Genomic DNA, 24,864 nt, shown 5'->3' on the forward strand with positions numbered 1-24,864 from the left:
CTCTCCAGCGCTGTCCTATCAGCACCAAAGGAAACAGGAAGCAGCTCACAGACTCTGGAAGCCAACTTTGGCTCTCTCCTATTCATAACTATCTTAAACTTGCAGACCCTTGAGCTGCTGTGTGACAGCGTTAAAAACAAAATACAGGGGATTACGGTTAATGACGTGTTTATTACTGAGCTGCCCAAGGCATCCAGTTTCTTTGAAAGGAATTGAATGGTGGTAATACCCCTGCCACAAAGAGTTGACAGTTTAAAACTACCGAGTGAGGTTGGGGCTGTCCGCACAAAGGAATCCCATCTGTCCTGAGCAGGATGCAGCGTTACAGCCATCTGTTTAAGTTCCCCTGGTCAGGCTTCTCTGCTGAGTCAGGCAGAATGAAACCTAGGAAATTCTTTCCTTGTGGGCTGCCTTTATTCTTTGGATGTGACACTTCATTCTTAATTACCAGAGAAATCCACAGTCTGATTTTCTGCAGTAATAGTTCAGGCCAAAAGCCAGTATGGCAGCTCCCTGCAGTGCTGGTATGCAGGTCTCAGCAGCAGGCCCACAAGGGCGTAAACTCTGCATAATCACTTTGGCAGAAGTGTTTATAAGAGATTGTTTCCGTTTAACATGAAAAATGCCTTCATTCTAGACAGGACCACCATAATCTCCTAGTTTTATGATGACAAACCTTGGGGGTGTGCATCTGCTTGCACACACATGGGTCTATGCTTTGTTTCACTTTGGGACCGTGGACCTGTTTTCCTGGAATTAAATAATTGGGGCAGTGGAGCTTCAGTCTACAGATCCGTGGACCTAGCTGGTAGGCACATTTTGTGTTGTACAGTGCTGCTGTCTTTTTGGTTTTATTTTTATTTATTTTTTAATATCTTTATTGCTGTGATGCATGAATACAAAATACTGATCATAACAGAGATAACAAAATAAACCATGCATTACCATTTTTGTTGTGGTGTAATAAACAATAAGTGCTCCAGCTGCAAACATTACAAAGGACAAATAATCATTCACATACCTTTCATCCTACCGTCAGCTTTCTTTGTCTTAGCCAAATATTTATATTACTTATGTTTGTGTATTCCATAAATGTTTTCCAGGCTACCGTATATTGTGCATTCAATACTTTATGTAAAATGTTTGCAGCTAAATCTCCAATGGATTTCCATTCCCTCATTCAATTAATCCACACTAAAGTAGATGATTGTACATTTACACAGTATTGCAATTTTATCAGCTTAGCCAATAGAAGTGCAATTTGTGCAAGCCTTTTATTCCTTTGGGAGAGGAATGTAGCCCATGTGACATCATCCAGTAGTAATACTTCTCCTAAGGAAGGTGGCCGCTCATTTATAATCGCAGTTAGCTTATCTAGTACTGCTGACCATAAAGAGTACAATCTGGGACACACTAAAAAAAAAAAATTGAGTCAAATTAGATTGCATCATCTTACATTTTAAATATTGATCAGATGACAATAGGCCCATCTGTTAAAGTTTTGCTGCAGTAAAATAACTTCTCTGAATAACATGTCATGGCGACTCCTGTACTTTAATATTGACTGTTGTCTTATGCAGCTCTTTAAGAATTTTACATAATTGTTCACTTGTTACCTTAGTACCAAATTCAGTAGACCATTGATTAGCTAATTTGGTTAGTGTACACCTAGAGGGCTTTCCTGATCTTAATTTGTACCAATAAGATATTTTGTTACAGTTTTTACCAATCCTCAACCATAGAAAGTATACTGAAGTAGGTTCATAAAGTTTTGGCTTCTGACGTAACAATCAAGAAACATAATGTCGAGCTTGTAGATAGGTATAAAAGTTTGAGGTAGATAAGTCATATTTTCTTTGCAGTTGTTCAAAGAAATAATTTGTATTTATCTGCTTTGCAGAAAAGATCTGAAATATTTTTAAGATGTTTTCTGCTCCAGGTTAGAAATTCCATATTCTGCATGCCTCGTTCAAAACCAGTATTCCCAGCAAATGGTAAATAGCTATAGTCCTTATAGTCTGATCCCCACCACAAACCTAAAAACTTCCAAGCATTATGAATGGGTAAAATCAGATTTTGATAAATGTAAAGCAGTCCATGGAGAGAGAGGAGATAAAACTGATTCAGTCAAAATGGAATTGACAAGCAAAATTATAAAAACAAAAGTCATGTAAGTTTAAACCCCTTCACTGCGATCTTGCGGTAAAGTTGAATAACTGATACCATCAATTGTTTATACTCTTTGTTCACTGCGATCTTAGGCCTTTCTTTCCAGCTGTCTATGCTTCCAAGTTGACTATCCTTGTTGAAATGTAACTTTGTTCTTCCTGTTCAAACTATTGTTTTTTGTTACAGTTCCCCTATGATGTAAACCAATCTGATATGGTCATTTAACCATAAAGGTCGGTATAGAAAAGTGTTAAATAAATAAATAAATAAACCTCCTGCCTTATTCTGCCATAAAAAACCTATCACTAAGGATTGTAAACGTTTCATGTCCTCCAAAGCCAGCATGGCAACAGATGGCGTTTATATAGCAATTTTGGGAAAAGAACAGTTTTGAAAAGCGCTGCTCTACCAAATAATAATAATGGAAGTTCTGTCCAAGACTGCAGTTTTATATTCAACTGATACACCTCCCGATAATTAGAGGAAAATTTTAATCCTAAATATATAAAGCTAGAAGAAACCCATCGTAAAGGAAAATCCTCTGGCCAGGAGTTTTGAAGAGAAGTAGACAGAGCCAGTACCTCTGATTTAGTATAATTAATGGATAAACCTGCAAAAGTACTAAAATCTTGAAATAACTTCATAATAACTGGTAAAAAAGCTATTGGATCAGAGGCTAAAATGAGAATATCATCTGTAAACATATATCTTTTGTTCTAGTGCACCAGAAAAATACCATGAAATTCTTTATGGGCACGCAGTTTTAATAGCCAGTGGCTCAACTGCTAGAACATATAAAAGGGGAGTTAGAGGACAACCTTGCCTTGTCCCACCCTGTAACAAAAAAGGAGGAGAAATCTATTGACTGTCACATGTGACTGTCACATGTCACAGGCCTTTTTCTCCGCACTTACCCGGACAGGGCCGCCGCTGACAGCGTGACCAGGCTTGGCTCTGCTCTCGGCCCGCTCTCCTCGCTCGTGGCTGAAGCCCCCCCCCCCGAGAACCGGCCAATCATCCGACGGCTGCAAGGCAGCCAATCAGAAGACGACCAGCGGGGCTTTAAATTTCAATCTCCATTTCGGCGTCGCACACCAAAGGGGCAGGCCCCTTTGTGTGCCCCAGAGTGCTACCCCGTGATTTCTCTCTCGGCCGCTCTGATACCCTGGCAACAGTGTCACTTTCAACCCTCCTCGATCCACGTCTTGGCTATTAGGGTACTAAGCCCCCTTCGGCCCTCAAATATCACTCCTTCGCCTCGACCCACCTCCTCGACCGTGCTAACAAATTACCTATCATCATTCTGGGCACAACCTAAATATTGTCACTGACACCAGGCCCTGCGAGACCACCTTTACCCTGCGTCTCACTCATCACCTCTAGCAACTGACCGCTTACACCGTTTCATCTCATCGTCCCTTTCTCAATATGCGCACGTTTACTATACCCGTTTCCTACAATCGGAGATTCAACAGGCCTCGAGCTATTGGCCTCCGACAACAAAGGCTAATTCCAATCATGATTGCTCCAGTCACTCAACTCCTCGGATTCTCTCTCTTCACGCTTACTCTATTCAATGCTCAATCCATTTCCAAAAAAACTCACCTACTCAATGACCACCTGCTAGACTCTAAACCAGACATTTGTGCAGTTACAGAGACGTGGTTGAAACCAACGGATACAGTACTTCTGAATCAGCTCCCCAATCAACTATACGATATCCACTCAATCCCAAGACTTAAAAAAAGAGGAGGAGGTCTACTGCTCGCAGCAAAAAAAGGTCTTGGCCTCTCTTTGCAACTATCTACCATAACTAACAAACTCGAACTAGCCCTTTTCAAATCAGATCATCTCCAACTTGGCCTCATCTATGCACCCCCAAGAATTCTTGACTCCGACCCCTCTCCATTGATCGAACTGACAACCAAACTTTTTTTTTTTTTTTTTTAGTTTTAAATATTTTATTGCTCAATTTTGCATCAATACAAAATATGGAACATGTTGACATAACATTTTGTATGTAAATAACATCATATAACACCGGTAGGTATACAGCAATAAAAACTTATGAAAACGTCAAAGAGCAGTGAATAGTACTGTGTGTGTGTAAAGTCTCATTGCTAAACACCGGAATACTCAGTACCAAAATAGGGACCTGGATCCCTCCCCTCCCCCCCTCCCCCCTATCTGCTAATAAGATGTAGGTGATAATATATAGGTGATATTCAATCGCCAGCAAATAGATCCTAAGGTATCCCTGAACAAGGTAAATTGTACATTAAGCTAAACCTCCCAAGAGATTGGTGAAAATAGAGAGGCAGCAGAAATCATAGTCGCTTGACAGTACCCACAACAACATTTAAACATTATCAAGATTTCCCAGCCCCTTCTTCCACTCATAGTATTTATGCCAAACATTCCTAAAAATGCCCATTGTGTGGCGGAGATGAGCCGTAATTTCTGCAAGCCTATAAATTTGTTCCACTTTGCTTTGAACCTCCCCTAGCGTGGGGACCATAGGGGATTTCCATCTCCTGGCGATTTCTATTCTAGTCGCCGAAAATATATAATGAGCCATAGTATCGGGTTGGTCCTTCCCCAGGGACAAGGGAAACCCTAGCAAGGCTTGTTGAGGCAAGATGCGAATAGGGGCCCTATAAATGGTGGCCAACCAGATTTCCAATTGAGACCACAATGGGTGCAGTACTGTACATTCCCACCACATATGGAAAAAACTACCGGTGGCCGAGCATCCCCTCCAGCATTGCGGGGAAAAGGAAGGGTACATGCGATGTAACCGCTCTGGAGAGTAATACCAGCGCAACACCATCTTCCAAGCATTTTCAACAATATGTGATGCAATTAAACCCTTGCCCGTCTGAGAAAAGAGCGCCTCCCATGCCCCCTGCTCAAAGGTGCGATGTAAGTCTGCTTCCCAGGCTTTAACATAAAGGGGTTTCTGGAAGTTTTCCCTCCCCAGGAAAGCATATATATTCGAAAGTAATTTAGTAGTTTGAGTATTTAAACACAAACGTTCAAAATCAGATTTTCCTTGCTCTAAATGCCCCTGCAAGTGGTTAGACTGAGCAAAATGACGTAGCTGGAGATATAAATAGACATCAGAGGCCGCTAAATCAAATTTTTGTTGTAACTCCCAGAAGCTTAATAAATTCTGTGTGCCCCATAGCTGCCCCCAATATTGAATTCCCTTCTTAGCCCACCCTCGAAAGGCCTGACTTTGGAAACCTGGAGTAAATAGGGAATTAGCATACAAATATGTGCTATGATGAAATTCCTGATTTCCTACCAACCCAGATTTGTTAGCTTCCCAGAGCTGTAAAGAGAGCAGCATGGAGGGTGGTAAAATATCTCGGGGCTGAAGGACCCAAGTCTTTTTAGGCTGCCAGAGAAGACTACACAACGGTACAGAAGCCAGTAATTGTTGACTAAATATTATCCAGGGCTTCTGTAAGAAACTCCGATGCCAGTCTACTAGCGTCTTAAGCCTAGCCGCTGTATAATATCTTTCTAAATTTGGTACACCCAAGCCACCCTGGGATTTATTTCTGTAAAGAATCAGACGAGCCACTCTAGGTCTGCGGCCCCCCCAAATGTAGAAAAACAAGCGTTTTTGCCAAATAGTAAGGCTTTGCCTAGGTATGGCTAAGGGAAGCGTTTGAAACAAATATAAAAACTTGGGCAAAATCATCATTTTCACGGCAGCTATGCGCCCAAACCAAGAAATCCTGTATCGATTCCACTCTTCCAAATCTTTAGTTATCTGAGCCCATAATTTATCATAGTTGAGCTTGATCATATCCTGGGAAGCGCTGATATATACCCCTAAATATTTAAGGCTAGCGTGTGCCCATCGAAATCTAAATTTCCCCCTCAAAGACTGCTCCATGTCCGCTGGAACATTGACATTAAGAATCTCTGATTTTTCCCAGTTAATTCGAAATCCCGAAACCTTGCCAAAAGCCTTAAGAATTTGGGAGACTAGGGGAAGTGAGTGCTCCGGTTCAGTGACCAAAAGCAAAATATCGTCCGCAAAAAGTGATATCTTTGTGGAGAAAGCGCCCACCTGTACCCCAGAAATTCCTGGATTCTGCCGAATTATATTGGCCAAAGGTTCTAAAAAAATAGCAAAGAGCAATGGTGACAGGGGGCAACCCTGCCGTGTACCTCTCTGTACCTGAAAGGTGGACGAATACCCCCCATTAACCTTTACACATGCCAAGGGATTCTGGTAGAGTTGATGTAACCATTGTAAGAAGTGTGGCCCAAAATTCAAGCGGCGTAATAAAGTAAATAAATAGGGCCAGTGAACTACATCAAAGGCTTTCTCGGCATCAACCGAGAGAGCCACGGCTGGTATCCTACGTTGTTTTACCCACCAGATCATATCCAAGATCTTATGCACATTATCACTAGCCTGCCTACCCGGGATAAAGCCAGCCTGGTCTGGATGAATAATCTGGGACAGGAACCCATTTAGCCGGTTTGCTAGTATCTTGGCAAGGATCTTTAAATCAATATTAATGAGGGATATCGGTCGGTAAGACCCGCATACCGTGGGATCCCTACCAGGTTTAGCCAAGATCGTTATGCCGGCCGTATTTGCTGATGCTGAGAGTGACTGCCCTTCCCTCAAAGACTTGAAAAATTTAGCTAAAATAGGGGCAAGTTGTAGAGCAAACTGCTTATAGAACCGCCCCGTAAACCCATCCAGGCCAGGTGATTTGCCAGGTTTAAGGTTTTGAATAACCTTTTGAATCTCGAGTTCGGAGATATCCTTATCCAGGATAAACTGCTGCGCAGGTTCTAAGGCAATCAAGTCTAGATTCTCTAGATATTCGTCTATGGCACTCTGTGTTATCTGACCATCAGCAGAGTACAATTCAGAATAAAATTGCTGGAAGCGCTGCCTGATCTCCGTGCCAGTGGTTAGCATGGTACCCCCTTGACTTTTAATTTTAACAATGGTCGCCTGATCCTGTCGGCATTTTAATTTGCGAGCCAATAATTTCCCCGCTTTATTACCGCCTTCAAAATATTTTTGTTGAGTCCGTTCAAGCTGAAACGCAATAGCAGCAGCATCTAAGGATGCTATGTGCGTGCGCACAGCCTCAAGGGACGCAAGAATATCCTTTCTCGTTGGGTCCCGTTTATGAGTTTTTTCCAGCTCCAGCAAGCGTCGTACTAGGCTCTCTCGTTCTGCTATTCTTTGACGTTTGAGATAAGAAGCTCTAGCTATAAATTTCCCACGTAAAACGGCTTTTAAACATTCCCAAATCGTTCCAGCACTCATCTCCCCATTATCATTAAATGCTAAATAATCTTGAATTTCTTGTTCTATGTGTGTAATAAAATCCGGATCGTTAAGAAGAGAATCATTCAGTTTCCAATAGTGGACCCCTCGATCATAATTTTTAAGCTGTAAAGAAAACCAAATGGGGGCATGATCTGACCATACAATGGCCTCTATGTCCACTTTCGTCACCCGCGGTAATATGCTTCTACTACCCAAAAACATGTCAATCCTTGAATAACTATTATGTGGGGTTGAGTAAAACGTATAGTTTCTGGATTTTGGGAATCGAGTGCGCCAAATATCCAAAAGGCCCATATCGGCCATCAGACCTTTAAGGGCCCGGCGAGCTAGCTTTGGGTCCGAACTGTGCCCTGTAGAGGTGTCCTTGCCCGGGTCTAGGGTCAAATTGAAGTCCCCACCAATAATGAGAGTCCCTTCTACTTTAGAAGCCAAAGTGTGATTCAGGGATTGAAAAAAATCTGCCTTTTGAGTAGTAGGCCCGTATACAGAAACTAAGGAGAAGATTTCTCCCCCCAGTGAGAGCTTCACCATGACCATGCGGCCTGAGGGATCTGCAAGAAGATCCTGAAATTCAAAGTGAACATCTTTGTGTAATAAAATTCCCACCCCCGAATACCTTGAGGAGGGAGTTGCAGCCGCCCAATATTGATGAGGGTACTTAGGATGTTTCATAAGGCCCAGATATCGTTTTCGGAGGTGGGTTTCTTGGAGTAAGACCACCTCGGCTTTCATCCGGTCTAATTCCTTAAACAATAATTTACGTTTACCTGGGCTATTAAGCCCTTTAGTGTTAAGAGAAAAAATTTTTAAAGCAACCATTAGAGTACAGCCTCCCCCCTATCCTGCCACCTCCCGCCAGGGAGCCACCACCCAAAATCCACTTGCTTGTAGAAATCAACCTTATCACCTTCAATATCAGAAGCCATTGCCCCGAACCCCAACCCCCCACCCTCCCCCTTCAGCAAACCCAGAAGCACAAACCCTGTGCTCCAAATGAACATGGAGGAAATCGTCGTCACTCCTCATGGCACCTATACGGGCAGCGAATTGAACATTAATTAACCGCCAATTTTCCTGCAAACTAGCAAAACAAAGGTCCAGCATGCCCTGAACCCAAACTCAGTTAGTCCACGTTGTCTGCCGTAGTATCAGTGGAAGGATTCCTCTGAAGCCGTCTTCGCCCCTTGGGCACGCGCTGCCAGCGAGGCTGGGAATTGATTGTAGTCGCAATGTGGGTCAGAGTAGAACCGGTTCCTTTCGCCATGGGTGGTACTGCTATAACGATACCTGCCTCCTTCAAAAGCGCGCTGGCCTCCAGGACTGTCTTGACTCGATGGGTAGTACCCTGAAGCATAAAGGACACTCCTCCAGGAAAAAGCCAGCGGTACCGGATGTTAGCCTCCTGTAGTTTAGTAGTAACACAGCGAAATTCCTGACGCTTTTTTAAAGTAGCGGAGGATAAATCAGCAAAGATAGCAATATCCTGATCCTCCCAACGCCATGTGCGCTTGCTTCTGGAAATAGTAAAAAGCTTTTCTTTCAAAGTGAAAGAGTGAAAACAGACCACTATGTCTCTAGGTCTATTGGCAAATTTCGGTCCCAGTGCTCTATGTGCCCTATCCAGAAGAATATTAGGCATGGTGGTGTCCTTCAGGGTTTCTTCACTTTCCCAGAGGAAAGCAGCAATTCTTTCCACCACAACAAAGCAGTCCCCATACTCCTCCGTTTCCGGTACCCCTCTTATCCGCAGATTATTTCTCCGGCTCCGGTTTTCCAGATCTTCCACCTTTTCAGCTAAATTCTGGCAGATCTCTTGTAAATTCTGGTGGCAAAGTTGCATCTGAGTCCAGCCCTCCCCCTGAGTATCCAACCGGAGCTCAGCCTCATCCACCCTTCTGCCCAGCTCTGCATGGTCTTCCTTCAGGTCAGCAATTAAGGTGGTAATTTCTGCTTTATAATTTTTAATGTCCTGCCTCAGTTCTATGAACCAACCTCTAATTTCGTCCCGGAAGGGTTCTGTAATCTCCGGAGTCAGCAGTGCCGGTGCCCCCTCTTCGCCCTCCGAAATCGTGTGCTCCGCCGCCATTTTAGAATTTTCGCCGCTATTTTCGCTGGCGTCCCTGGTGAAGGAGAACTTTTTGAGGTTGCCGATTTTTCGCTTGGTCGTCATTCCTCCGAACGCTGAAGCCCCCCGACCGGCAGTCGCCCGTTTTTGAGGCAGAAAAAAATCGTTTAAATCGCGCGGTTTCAGCGATTGGGCCCGCGGTGCTCACGGAGCAGCAGAGTTAAGCTGCTCGCATGAGGGGTGACGTCACTTCCTCTCCCACAACCAAACATTTTAACATAGATAAACCATCCATCTTGATGGGAGATTTCAATCTTCACGTGGATGCCTCACCGCATTCCCCCAATTGTGAAATTCTACTCTCTGCACTTAGTCACCTGGGCTTCAGACAAATTGTTACAAGCCCCACTCACAAAGCAGGCCATACACGGGACCTTATTTTCATAAACGAGGGCATTATTTCTGCCACCAGCCCAACTTGCCCTGCAGTCCCTTGGTCAGACCATCAGGTCATTTCATCAGAGCTACAAATTAAAGATTACCCCCGGCCTGTCTTCCCTAACACCACTATTCAGTTCAGGAACCCCTGTTCCACAGACTACCTAAGTAATCTGCTTTCAAAGGATCTAGCTCAACTCTATCTTTCGGATGCTTTCACCGCAACTTCCTCCTGGCTCAAGATAACTAGCAAAGTTGCAGAACAAGCCTGTCCAACCATTACCAAATCACTACACCCACACCAGGATAACAGGAAACCATGGTTCACTCCAAAACTAAAGGCCCTCTAACAAGAGCTCCTTAGCAAAGAGCACAGATGGTGCAAGAACCCATCAACCTCTACTCTATCAGCCTACAAATCACTGTCGAATGCCTACAAGAATGCCATTCTTAGATCTAAGAAAAATTTCTTCTCCAAAAAAATCCACCATTTCATCTTCGATTCCAAAGCCTTATTCTCCTATGTCTCATCACTCAAAAAACCTTCCCCTCCTACCATTCCAGATGTCCTAGCACTTAACAAAGCCACAGAGCTGGCCATCTTTTTTGAGAGAAAAATAGCAAACCTCATAAAGCCACTTACCGCTTCTAATTTGGGAACTCCCCTGTCTTTACTCAATACTCCTAATCGAAACTCCACCCTAGAAGCTTTCGAGACCTCCTCCTCCTCCCTGGAAATCGAAAACATCCTTAAGAAGCTCAAACCTTCACCCCACCCACTGGACTCAATACCCTCAAACCTCCTTCTCTCCATCCCGAACACTATTTCAAAAGCTTTAGAAGACATCATTAATTGCTCCTTGACACAAGGGATGGTTCCAGACAAACTAAAACTAGCCATACTTAAACCCCTACTAAAAAAAACCCATCCTTCCAACTACTGATCCTGCAAACTTCAGACCTATAGCTAACCTACCATTGATCTCCAAAATTATGGAGAAAATAGTAAACAAACAACTCTCAGAATACCTGGAGGAGAACAACATCCTTTCCCCTTTCCAGTTTGGATTCCGCAAAACTCGAAACACGGAGTCCCTTCTAACATCACTGGCGGATACCATTCTCCTAAACCTTGAGAATAAACAGCCGTACCTACTAGTACTACTCGACCTATCTGTGGCATTTGATACTGTGAATCATTCCATTCTTCTGGAGCGTCTAGCTGACATTGGTATCAAAGGAGTGGCACTCAGTTGGTTTAAATCCTTCCTGGACAATAGATTTTACAAGGTGAGGATTAACAATATGGTATCTCACCCCATCAGATCAAACCTAGGAGTCCTGCAAGGCTCAGCCCTTTCCCCTACACTTTTTAATATCTACCTGCTCCCACTCTGCCAATAACTCTCCACCTTAAAATTAAAGTATTACCTTTACGCGGATGATGTCCAGATTCTTCTCCCTATCACAGACTCTTCATAAAACCTGGTCCCACTGGAATACCTGTCTGCAATCGATTAACAGTCTGCTTACCAGCCTTAACTTGATCCTCAATACAAACAAGACAGAGATTCTCATTATATCTCCAGATAAAAACCAAGTTCTCTTCAACTCCCTAAATGCGCCACAATCAGACACAACTGCTATCAACCACTCCCTCTCTGTCAGAGATTTAGGGGTTCAACTAGACAACCAATTCAATCTTAAATCATTTGTCCAAAACACTACTAAAGAATGCTTCTTTAAATTACAAGTACTAAAAAAACTTAAACCTCTCCTTCACTTTCGAGACTTCCGTCCGGTGCTGCAGTCCATTATCCTTTCTATTTCTAAAATAGACTATTGCAATTCCCTCCTGCTAGGTCTCCCTGCGATAACAATCAAACCACTGCAGATGGTACAGAATGCCGCTGCGAGAATACTCACCAACTCAAACAAAAGAGATCCTATCTCTCCCATACTGCAGTCACTTCACTGGCTTCCCATCAAAGCCAGGATCTCGTTCAAAGTACTCATGATGATACATAAGGACATCCATAACATCGCCCCTCTCAAGCTCAGTAATCAATTCCGTCCGCACACCTCTGAAAGACCAGTCAGAAGAGCTTACAAAGGCTCTCTGTATGCCCCCCCTGCTAAATCTTCTCTAAGTAAGCGAGCATTATCTACTGCAGGGCAGACTCTATGGAACACTCTCCCACCAGACCTCCGTCAAGAACATTGTCTCCAAACTTTCAAGAAAGACTTAAAAACTTGGCTTTTCAGTCAAGCTTTCCCTGAAAACCCAAGTTCTCTCTGACGCTGTTCTTAGAAGATGGACTAAGGCCTAAGGCCAACAGTTAATGGGCACACCGATCTCTCTACACAGCCCTCCCAGGACTCATCCGGGTTTCTCCCTCCTATTGTTTTCTTCCGTAGGCTCTACCCCTCACTCCTTCCTGCCCCCTCCCTCCCACCCCCCTTTGCCATCCTTTCCCTCCTTCTTTTTCCCCTTTTCCAAGCTACTTAACCTTCCTATTTGTTTTAATGTATCTTGTACTAAAGCATTTTTTATTTTATTTTTATTAATTCTGCGTTGAAGCTGCTTTCGGTTTGTAATTGTTCCTTGTTTCCAAATGTTATAATGCGCTAATGTTCGATGTTTAATGTATCGCCTCCCAGCGAAGGTTCTGTTTCACTGTAAACCGGTGTGATCTGTATTCTTTACAGGAATGTCAGTATATAAGAATATAAAATAAATGTGCACTAGGATTAGCATATAATAATTTTAACCAATCTAAAAATGCCCCTTCAAACCTATAACATTCCAGTACCCAGAATAAATATTGCCATTGTACTTAATCTAGATGCTGAAAAGGCATTTGACAAACAGTCATGTTTATCAGAATCCCCAAATGTTGACAGTCACAAAGCATGGATTAACTTCTGAATATTACTAACACCGTGTCTTCTCCACACAAGACCAATCTGATCAGGAACTACCAAATCAGGGACAACCAAGCTGAGTCCTCTAGCCAAAATGGAAGCCAACAATTTAAGGTCTACATTTATAAGTGAGATTGGTCTATAACTTTCCAGTTTCGTTAAGTCCTTCCCCTTCTTAGGAAATACCGTGATTAATACTTGATTAGCAATATCAGGAAAAACTTCTACTTCTAATAAGCAATTATAAAACTTCAACAAAGGGGCTGAGATGTTTGGCCTTAGTATTTTATAAAATTTGGGGCTGAAACCATCCAGGCCAGGTGATTTCCAATATTTCAATGTGTTACAAAATATATTTCAAATAGACTACTTGGTTTGAGAATAGTTATATGAGCATTAGATAGAGAGGGAAAAAATTTATTGCAAACATTTCTATTCATAGGTTTCCTGAAATATAGAGATTACTATCAATCTAGAAAGATCTGCAGTATTCCCCCCATATCTGCCACAGTGATTGCTGTTTTGCTACACATCTAAGTCGCATAATGTTTAGATTGGGTAGTTTTGATTAATCTCATCATCACTGTATTTGCGTGGCAGAACATTCTCGCTTTCGTCTATTGCAGGGAACTTTGTGCCCATTGAAATAATGATTTAACTGGTTCTTAATACGTAACATGGCTATCTTATCTATTTGTAAACCAGTTTGGATATGACTTTTTTTTTTAACTATTGACAACTGGAGGATGAGCATCTCTCTCTTTTGTTCAGGTGACTCATGTAAGAAATAATTTCTCATCTCAACACAGCCTTTCCTGCAAACACCCTATCCTATTAAAAGGCAGCACTGCAAATAGATTCTTCTATGACCTATCCATCTCATAAAGAATAAAGGGAATGAAGAAGCAAGCAAGCATGCGTCCTTGATTACCCTCCAGTTACAAGAATTATATTTGTAGGCAATTGATCTCAACTAGCAGAAGCAAATAATCCTTCTTTCAATCCCTCACTGCTGTTAATCAAGTTGACTTAGAGAATAGCCAATGCTATTACTGGCATTAGTAGCATGGGGTCCACTTAATGTTTGGGTACTTGCCAGGTTCTTATGGCCTGGATTGGCCACTGTTGGAAACAGGATGCTGGGCTTGATGGATCCTTGGTCTGACCCAGTATGGCAACTTCTTATGTTCTTACCACACTCGCACCCCTCTGACTATCTCCCTTAGTGATCTGGGATCTTTGCCTTTTAAAGTCTAATGTAGCTTGTTTGTCCATGTTTGGCTAGATTGTAAGCACACAAAGGCTTTCTCTTCTGTCTGTATGTCTGGCACTGTGTATAACTTGTCGCACTATATAAATGTTTATTAATAATAATAGTAGTAATACCCTAGGCCCTAGAACAGCATCCGTATTCTTTGCAGCAGGAAAAAAAGAGTGGCCTAGTGTTTAAAGCAATAAGCTGAGAACCAGGACACTCTGGGTTCAAACCCCATTTGATGCTCCTTGTGACCTTGGGCAGTTGCTTTATCTCCTGCTGCTTCGGGTGCTCATTTACTAGTTGATTTTAAAAGCACTATGTGCATGACATTTTATTTATTTATTTATTTATTTATTTATTTAAAGGTTTTTTATATACCGGGGCATGTTAGCAACATCACCTCGGTTTACAGTGTAACATAACATAGCAACAAGCTTTACAATATTTTTATGACTAACAGAGATTGATCTAAAAGGGTAGAGTAATCAGGGATAGTATATGGGAGAGGATTCGTATATTTTAGACAACGCAAAATTCAAATAGGTATAATAAACAATTATTTACATGCCATGGTCTGGCGTGTGCGGTGTGGACTTTAAAAACCGAGCGAGTATGCACATATCTCCTGCTCTGGGCACAAATCAAAAAGTTCAGGCTGAGTCTGTAACACAGAGTCTGCCCGTAAGTATTTACGCACACGTGCGTGGGCCGGGGTCCCCTAACGTGTAACTACTTCTGCTATGGACGGTGTGAAAGTAAAATAACACAAACTAAGCTAGTCAGCAGGGTTTTAACAGGCTGGACTCATAGGATAAAAGGGAGGCAAGTTAGCTAGGGAGTTTAGGAAGTCCTCTCCTTTACTGGGGTCAACTGGAAACAAACGGGGGAAACAGGTAATTGCGTTGGCAGACATATCTACTTAAATTTCCCCCCCCCCCCTTACATGAGCAAGGCTGCATATGCCCGCGTCAATATAAAATCGTGCACACATGTACACACACACGTATAGCTGATTTTATAACAGGCACAAGTATTTGTGCATATACGTGTGTCTGTTATAAAATTGCTAATGTGTGCCCGTGTGTGGATCTTAAAATTTACCTCTTAGATTATAAGCACTTTGGTTTGGAATATAGCCTTACTGTCAGCTCACACCTTGCAGGGGGAGATTGTAACAGTAGGGAAAGGTCCTGTCCATTGACGTTTACTTCTTAAATGCTTTTGGTTTTTTGGACTTGCTTCCCTCTGGCTCTGTCGCTATGCAGGGTTCTAGTAGCTGCTTCAGTCCTAGAGAGAAGTGGATCTCGTGCTACCTTTTTATTGCACTAACCTCACCATGATCCCAAACCGATGTCACCGGTTCCTTCTTCAGCTGTTCTTATGCGCCCCACTTTCTTACCTGTAACCAGAGGGGGGCATTCAGTTGCATTTGGCAGAGGAGGAGCTTGCACTAATGCCATTTTTCTTTCTTGTTTCAGAATTTCATCACGGATGAGTGTTTTTTCTTTGAGCGCCTGGAGTCCAATAACTACAACACCTACCGGTCCCAGAAATACTCTGACTGGTACGTGGCGCTGAAACGAACTGGGCAGTACAAAAATGGCTCCAAAACTGGACCGGGGCAGAAGGCTATCCTTTTCCTCCCTATGGCTGCCAAGAGCTGATTCGGAAAGATGCCTCAAACTCTGCCATGGCCTGCTGAGGGCGCGGAAGTATTCTGTGGTTTAAGGCGGTAGAAATGTGAGCAACTGTCTGTCCTCACTATAACCCTTAGCTGCTCTTGTGGACCAGAGATTCCTAAGAATGTCTGTCTGTGTGGTACAGGCCTTTATGCTGCTCTGCAATCTGAGTCTGTTGTGCCAGTGCAGAGGAGTGAAGGGGAAGAAAATGGTAATGAAAACTGCTGAGCCCTTCCAGCTCCACGCTGCGCACCTTCTCTTGCCTGCTGTGTGAATCCTCACTCGGACCAGAATACACATCACATTTAACATGTTGCAACATGAAAGAAATCAAAACACTATCATATCTTTTAATCATATCTAAAAGTTTCTTACATAATGTTAAGCAAGGGCATAGCTATGTCTTTCCAGGCAGGAGATAGGCCATGGCCCCTGCAGAATGTTGTAGGGTTGGAATAAACCAGGGCGTTTGGCTGCATTATGCATGCGGGAGCCCTGGAAAATCTCAGTATGTAAGGGCTGGCAGGGGCCTCTGTTACTTCTGTAATATCGTATTTAAAACGTTTATTTAGTCACCTCTGATGTACCTGTGACAGATTCCAAAACTCCAGAGGCACAGGCCTTGAAGTCATCTTTATGTGTAAAGGGTATTCCCAGCAGTCCTAGTCTGCAGCGGTGCATCAGATGCACTGAATGAACTAGGACCAAGCTATCGTGTTTGGCTTGTAACATCCCATGGGAAAGTGAGGCATGCAGTTACTGTTCTCTGAGGTGGCCTGCCCCTTCCACTCTTTCAGATCCCTGGGCTGGCCAACCCATTCAATACTCGGAGAGTAGTGCTGTGAGCCTGTGGGGCCCCATAGTCAGCCTTAAAATCATTATGACCTTGGTTTTCTGCTTTCATCTTCTCAAGTGATCTAACTCACACCCTCGTGGCCTGTTCCCGGAGAGTGGCCTGCATGCTGCTCTTGCCAACATCCTCACCTGCTATTTGTCTGCTGACATTTCCTTCTGATATGGTATCAATAATTCTGCAGTATCAAAATAACAAAAATTAAAACCAAAGGCTTTTGATTTAAATTATGACTCAGTCTGTAATGTGAAGCTTGTTATATGTTTTTCCTGTTTTGTTAAGCTGTGGGGAGCACCCTATGATAGAGTTTGTAGACCAGGCCTGTATAAACTGCAGGACACTCTCTCATAGTTAGGTCAATCTTCTCAAACCCTTCCCGATAGCCATACAGCAGCAGTTTAGCTACTCTGCTTGTGATGGGTGTGGTGTCCTTGGTCGTGGCCAGCTCCTCTAGGTCCATCCACTCACACTTCAGGCACTCTTGTGGGCAGAAGCTTATGCTGAAGGACAGGGGCTTCAGGCGACAGATCAGGTACATATCGGACTTCCCAAAGGCTCCTGGCTGATTATGCTGCTGCCTTATGCTTAGGAGGGACTTGAATGCTGACTCGATGCCTGTCTCTTCAAAAACTTCCCGGACAGCTGTATCCCCTAAGTAGAAAAGAACACAGAAACATGTTCAAGAGTGTTCTCAGTCTCCACAACTTTCTGTGGTAAATGTTTTCACTCACAAAGCCTGGAGAGCCAAAATCCACAACTAGCCTAACCCTGCCCCCCAGCTACTCTTTTATTGCCCCTTTTAGCAGGATGAAAGACGTAGGCCATTTCTTTTCTTCTGGAGTACCCTACAAAATGATGAACACTACCCAACTATAGTCTTTGTATAAAGAGATTATTCAATGGACCTTGCCTGTCAGGTCTACTGTATGGCCCTGATTGTTGGCTGCGTTTTGCAGGCTTCTAACTCTGAGGCAAGGAAATCTCACAGTTTTCAAAACACAATATTAAAAATCTGTGTCCTGGATCCATCTATAGAGAGAGAAATTGAGACAGGAGGGTGGCCAACTTAGATTCCAAAGGCCTCAAACACTTACCTATATTTCAAGCATATGTGTTCTTGCCTTTGTTGGAGGTGGTGTATATGTCTGGAGCAGGAAGAGAGGGGGAAGAACTGTTTTAGGTGGTGGGTAATACAAAAATGTTCATCTTGGAAAGATATAACAGTAGCTACCTGCTACCAGTGTGGTGATGTAACAGATTCCTGTATATACTGCAGTCAGTGATAGGTATGACTGCTGCTGCCTGTCTTTGTGCACAGCATTATCAAAAGCAGCAAAATTACTAGCAGTGCTCTGGGTGACCACAGGAGTTCTATCTGAAATGGAATCAAGTAGGATTTAAAAGAAATGAAAGCTGCATTTTGCAGGCTGGTCTAGAATCTGATCTATGAGACTGCCTCCATTGAAAATGTACTGAATGTTCTACTTTGCTCTGGCAAGCTTTCTTTTTTTAGGGAGTGGGGAGGCGGAGGATTGATAAAGCCTGGCTACCCTCCTTTGTTCCTGTGTTTCTCTACGAGACCCTGCCATGATGTGGCTGTAGGGAAAGGCTCCTGCATCTTCCTTTTGTGGCTCTCTGGGTATTTCTACTCCTTTACATTTCCCTGAACCCTCTTCCCATGTTGCCCAAACACATGGCAGCACCCAGGCAGAGGGTATGTGAAAATGAGTGCCAATGGTCAAGACTTCAGCTCTTGAGAATGGTGAAAGGGTTAGTCCCTTGGTAGGCTCCTAAAATCTGGTTTGAGAGGAGGGGGTAGGGAGAGAGTGAATCCAGCCTTCTTTAGGTCTACAGTGGTAATAAATAGCCAGAAAGGCGAGGCATGGTTGATTGTATTGATTAAATACGCCACTCTTTCTCTAAAGAGAGGGATTCATCCTTCCATAGTTTGCCTTAAAGTTGAGATAATTGTGATGCTGTAATGGGACAGTCAGCTGAACAGATGACATACTGTGTCTCTCTGCCTGGGTTTGTACTAATCCAAGTGATGGTGTCAATAGCATGTGACAGTACTTTGTAAAATCGTATCTTCATTTTTAATCTCAGTCTGGGATGAGATTAATAAAATGGAAGAGAGAGGTCTCGAACAAAGTGTAAGGGAAACTGGCCCAACAAGTGGGGCTAGCTTGTTGAGCGGGTGCCATTAATTGCATACTTGCCCGCTGAACACTGCATAGCAGAGACAAGTTAAGAAGCTTTTGCCACTTACTGGGGTCCTGGGAAATATTGGACATCAGTGCTTTACGTGAGGCGTAGGGTACGATCAAGCATGGTGTCAGCTCTAGCACTGTTACCAAAGGATTGCTGCTGAGACATTGAGGGGCTGAAAGAGTGTCGGCTTCTTCACCACTCCCATGCTTTCTCCACTAGTTACAGAAGAACAGGGGCTTCTGGGCCATGCTCAAGCAATGCTGTGCTCGTGCTATGGTAGGGGGCAATGGAAGCAAAGTAGGGATTAGGATGGTTTGATTGGCTACTCAGTAGGGTCTCTGACCCCCGCCACTCCTTTAAAAATGTTATCCTGCACGAGGCAGCAATGCAGACTCAAGTAGTCCTACTGTTCCTAGGGAAAACTGGACGCTTAGCAGGCTCCGATACCTTGTAAAGGGCCAACACAAAAGCACGACGTATCTGAAGGAGGGGCGTGAGTGGCATGGAGAGCTCATATACTACACTTTATTTTTGGATGTTGGTCCTTATAAAAGGTATTGGGGCCTGCTCAGATTCTGGCCCAGACAAGAGAGGCCAAAATGGAAAATACACAGTATTTATGCAAGCCACCTAGGCAGCGGTGAAAGGGATTCTGATATATTCTGCTCACCCTGTCCACCCAGGGCGCTGCTTCATTAACCGGGCTGAAAGCCAGCTCGTGGCCAGCCCTGGTTCTAACTTTTTAGGCCGTTTGCACACAACTTTGTTCTGGCTGAATCCCACGCTGGCAGGGAATGGAGCCCCAATCGGCAACATCACCTCGCCTGCACAGAAAGTCTGAAGCAGGCCCAAAACATGCCCTGGAGTGTGAGCCCCCCAGATTTCCTTCTCCCTTCCAGAAACAGAGAAGCTGTGTTTTGTTGCTCCGGCCTTTAGCCTTTACCCCACTATTCAAGACTGGACTTCAGCCATTTCTTTAAGATGCAGTTTTAAGTTTTTTTGAGGTACGTTTAATTTAAATGAACAAGCTGCAGCTCTGCCTGTAAATCATGAACCATGGACAGGCAAGAAAACGGCAGGCTTATATTCATCTTATGCGTGATGTACACTAGCCTGAGTGGCAGGCGGTGCGAGATTAGATGGTAAAGAGAGGCTGTGCCCGGCCTGAACGCTTTCACCTTCTCAGGCCTTCTTTTCCCTGGCTTCCTTACAGCGATGGAATTCCTTTCGTCTTGTTGTAGTGAGGCACCGGCCCTCCCACAGCATTCCTAGACTGAAGTTTGGCCAAGCTGCCTTGGCCTTTTTACATCAATGGCACATGGTTTCCTAGAAGCTCCCACATTCCCACTCAGGTTACAAATGCCTTTCCACGCCTCCACAACTCTGCTCTTTCTTGCTGATGCAATTTGGCCTGGTTTCTGCCTACCTCCCTGACTCTGTTTTTCTTCTCTTCGGTAGTTCTTGGCATATAATGCAGGCACAGTTGGTGGCAGGTCTCTCCCTGTTGCTGTCTGGAATGAGCTAGCAGTGTTTCTTCACCTCTGATTCTCTCCCTCTCGTCAGCGCCTGGCCTAGGAGCGCTGATTTTACCCTGAGCTGCAGGTGCCTTGGGTTTAATCAGATACTGTTGTATTGTTCTGCCCCAGAGAGCTCTGCATCCAGCTTTCATATTCTGGACTTGGTTGGAAGAATAGTAACACAATGAATGATGGTAGATACCCATGCAGTCTGTCCACTTGATTTTTTGGGTAAATGCACATAGGAGTTCCCCCATGCTCCCTCTCTCCACATTTTCCTGTCACTCCATATTCTCCCAAGTACATCCAAAATCTGTTCCACCATTTCTGCTAGTGGGCTCCTTCCATGTTAAAGAGCATGAAAGCCCAGTATCAGTGCTGCATGTCAACAAGCAGAAGACCTGGGTTCTATTCTATTCTGATATTTCTATACTGCCTCAAGGAGCCCCAAAGTATTTTCACCATATGACATAATACAATAACTATAATAAAAATAGCACGATGCAATAAAGCAAATGTTGCTTACCTGATGTAACAGGTGTTCTCACAGGACAGCAGGATGTTAGTCCTCACAAATGGGTGACATCGAGGATGGAGCCCACCACGGAAAACTTCTGTCAAAGTTTAAACAGAACTTTGACTGGCCCCTACTGGGCATGCCCAGCAAGGCACTGACCCTGCAGCCAGCAGGGGTCTCCCTTCAGTCTGATTTTCAAAGCTACAGGCAGTGCCTAGAAAGTAAAAACAAAACGAACCCAACACCGCGGGGTGGCGGGCGGGTTTCGTGAGGACTAACATCCTGCTGTCCTGTGAGAACACCTGTTACATCAGGTAAGCAACATTTGCTTTCTCACAGGACAAGCAGGATGGTTGTCCTCACAAATGGGTGAGTACCGAGCTGAGGATGTCCTGACTTGCACCAAATGCACCCAACGACGTGCAACAGGCAGTACAAGTGGGGTGGAATTTGGGAAAGGGCATCCGCACCCTACCGGGAAGGTGGAAGGGTGTTGGTACATTAGGTTGGAAAAAGGTTACGCAAGACAGATTGGCCGAAGATGGAGTCCTGTCTTCCAGCTTTGTCCAAACAATAGTGGGCTGCAAAGGTATGGAGAGAACTCCAGGTTGCAGCCCTGCAGATGTCAGGAAGCGGCACCGATCGAAGGTGTGCCACTGACGTCGCCATGGCCCTCACAGAGTGTGCTTTGACACGGTCTTGGAAAGGAATGCCAGCCTGCTCATAGCAGAAAGAAATGCAGTCCGCCAACCAGGAGGAAAGAGCCTGCTTACCCACAGGTTGTCCTAACTTGTTAGGATGGAAAGAGACGAATAATTGAGTGCTCTTCCTGTGAGAAACTGTACGGTCTAGGTAAAAGGCTAGAGCTCGTTTACAGTCTAGGGTATGCAGGGTCTGTTCTCCAGAGTTGGAGTGGGGCCTGGGAAAAAAGATAGGTAGTATGATGGATTGATTGATATGAAACTCAGAAACTACCTTAGGTAAAATTTAGGGTGAGTGCGGAGTACCGCCCGGTCCTGCAGGAGTTTAGTGTAAGGCGGATAGGTAACTAGGGCCTGTAATTCACTAACCCTGCGAGCTGAAGTGATAGCCAAAAGGAATAACACTTTCCATGTGAGATACTTTAACTCACAGGAGTGCAGAGGTTCGAAAGGAGGTTTCATTAGACGACCAAGAACCAGATTAAGGTCCCAGGATGGGGCCGGAGGCCGTAAGGGTGGCTTCAGATGGAGCAAGCCTTTAAGAAAACGTGTTACTAGGGGTTGTACTGAAATAGGGACACCCTGTACACCTTTATGGAAGGCGGCTACCGCACTGACATGCATCCTAATGGAAGAGGTTTTAAGACCTGATTCAGAGAGATGCCATAAATAGTCCAAGAATTTGGAAATTGGACAGGAAAGGGGATCAAGGGACTGAGAAGTGCACCATGATGTGTACCTTTTCCATTTGTATGAGTAAGACTTTCTTGTGGAAGGCTTTCGTGAAGCGATCAGGACACGAGAAACTGAATCCGAAAGGTTAAATGGCTGAAGGACTAACCTTTCAACATCCATGCCGATAGGGACAAGGCTTGGAGGTTGGGATGGAGGAGGCATCCGTCGTTTTGAGTGAGCAGATGCGGGTCCTTTCCCAGAGGAATGTGCCTGCGGATGGAGAGATCCTGGAGTATTGGAAACCATACTTGGCGTGGCCAGTAAGGTGCTATCAGGATCATGGTTCCTCCGTCCTGGCGTAGCTTCACGAGAGTCTTTGACACAAGAGGAAGTGGGGGGAATGCGTAGAGCAGACCGGTTGTCCACTTGAGGGAGAATGCATCCCTCGGCCGAGAGTTCTGGCTCCGAATGAGAGAGCAGTAATCGTCCACTTTGTGGTTCTGAGGGGACGCAAAGAGGTCTATGCGGGGAGAACCCCACTTGTGAAACAGAGAGGTCGCTACCAGAGGATCGAGTGACCACTCGTGCGGTCGGAAGACACGGCTCAGCCGGTCTGCCAATACATTGTCTACTCCCGGCAGGTAAGTGGCCCTGAGGTACATAGAGTGGGAGAGGGCTTCCGCCCAGATCTGCGCAGCTTCCTGACACAGAAGGAAGGAGCCTGTGCCTCCCTGCTTGTTTATGTACCACATGGCCACTTGGTTGTCCGTCTGGATTAAGATTATCTGATGAAAGAGATGATCTTTGAAAGTGCGGAGCGCATAGCGGATTGCTCGAAGTTCCAGGAAATTGATCTGGTGTTCGGCTTCCTCGTTGGACCATAACCCTTGGGTTTGAAAATTGTCCACATGGGCCCCCCAACCGATGTGGGAAGCGTCGGTGGTTAGGATAACTTGCGGATCCGGTGGAAGAAAGGGTAAGCCCTGAAGGAGGTTGACCTGAGTCGTCCACCAAGTTAAGGATAGGCGCAGCGCTTGTGTGACTGTGATTATGGAGGACAGAGGCTGAAAAGCTTGAATCCATTGTTGTCGTAGAGTCCATTGTGTTACCCTCATGGCTAGTCTGGTCATGGGAGTGACTTGAACCGAGGATGCCATGTGTCCTAGGAGAACTAGGAATTGGCGAGCTGTGGCAGTGTCTTGAGACTGGAGCTGGTGAGCTAGGGACATGAGAGTTTGGACCCGTTGTAGCGGAAGGTAGGCCTTTGCCTGTAAGGTGTCCAAGTCTGCCCCAATGAAAGATAAGGTTTGAGATGGGACGAAGCAAGATTTCTCGTAATTGACAAGAAACCCTAAGGAAAGGAGTGTGTTGATTGTCAATTGTAGGGAGGACCGGGCAATCTGAGGGGTGGAGGCCCTGATCAGCCAGTCGTCCAGATAGGGGTATACGTGGACACCTTCCTTCCTGAGGAATGCTGCTACAACTACGAGGCATTTGGTGAAGACCCGTGGAGCAGATGCCAGACCGAAAGGCAGTACTCGGTATTGATAATGGTCGCGGCCTACGAGAAACCGCAGATATTTGCGATGGGATTGTGTTATCGCAATATGGGTATAAGCTTCCTTGAGGTCGAGGGAGCATAGCCAATCCCCTCTCTGCAGCAGAGGGAGTAACGTGCCCAGGGTTACCATCTTGAACTTTTCTTTTTGCAGATACTTGTTGAGGGCTCGAAGGTCTAAAATTGGACGTAGCCCTCCTGATTTCTTTGGAATTAGGAAGTATCTGGAATAGAATCCCTTGCCTCGTTGAGAGGGAGGAACGAGTTCTATAGCATTTGATTGCAGAAGAAGAGATACTTCCTGTTGTAATTGAGCCAAATGGCTGGATAGACTCCACGCTTGAAGCGGCGGGGAGTCTGCCGGAAGAGTTATGAAATTGAGGTGGTAACCCTGTGCGATAATCGCCAGCACCCACTGGTCTGAGGTAATCCGTATCCAATGCTGTAGAAAGTGGCACAGACGACCCCCTACAGGGATGTGGGGGAGTGGGATATGGCATGTGCTCCGAGTCGGGAAGTCAAAGGCCTGCCGCAGGCCCGGGGGGTGGGGCTACAGCAGGTCTTTGTTTCCGAGGTTGGCGTGGCTGAGGTCTGGTGGAGGATCGAGCCGGACGAGGCCTAGTCGACGGAGGGTAATAACGACGTGGCCGAAAGAATGACTTTTTGGAGTCCTTCTTAGGTGGTGGTTTGGAGGATACCTCAGATGGAACAGACGAAAGTTGTTTCAACGTCTCGTGGTGATCCTTCAATTCCGCCACAATTTGTTGAATCTGTTCTCCGAACAGATTATCCCCTAAGCAGGGTAAATCGGCTAGACGATCCTGAACCTCTGGGCGAAGGTTGGATGATTTTAACCAAGCCCAACGTCTGGCTGAGATGGCAGTAGCTGAGACTTTCGTGGAAGCATCGAAGATATCGTAGGCCGTTCGGATCTCGTGCTTCCCAGCTTCAAATCCTTTGTGA

At 44.8% G+C, this 24,864-nt stretch overlaps 2 protein-coding genes across 2 annotated transcripts in view; one reads left to right on the forward strand and one right to left on the reverse strand.

The window, feature by feature from the left end:
• FGF2 (fibroblast growth factor 2) overlaps positions 1 to 15,888 on the forward strand; it is a 108,680-nt gene extending 92,792 nt beyond the window's left edge. The window contains exon 3 of the mRNA XM_029587496.1: positions 15,669 to 15,888. Within this exon, the coding sequence (XP_029443356.1) occupies positions 15,669 to 15,854 (186 nt within the window). The 3' untranslated portion in view covers positions 15,855 to 15,888. The remainder of the gene's footprint in view (positions 1 to 15,668) is intronic.
• Positions 15,889 to 16,975: 1,087 nt separating this feature from the next.
• LOC115083485 (nucleoside diphosphate-linked moiety X motif 6-like) overlaps positions 16,976 to 24,864 on the reverse strand; it is a 125,111-nt gene continuing 117,222 nt past the window's right edge. The window contains exon 5 of the mRNA XM_029587380.1: positions 16,976 to 17,373. Coding sequence (XP_029443240.1) covers positions 17,000 to 17,373 — 374 coding nt within the window. The 3' untranslated portion in view covers positions 16,976 to 16,999. The remainder of the gene's footprint in view (positions 17,374 to 24,864) is intronic.

The sequence above is a fragment of the Rhinatrema bivittatum genome, chromosome 1 (assembly GCF_901001135.1).
Source record: "Rhinatrema bivittatum chromosome 1, aRhiBiv1.1, whole genome shotgun sequence".
NCBI classification, from domain to species: Eukaryota; Metazoa; Chordata; class Amphibia; order Gymnophiona; family Rhinatrematidae; genus Rhinatrema; species Rhinatrema bivittatum.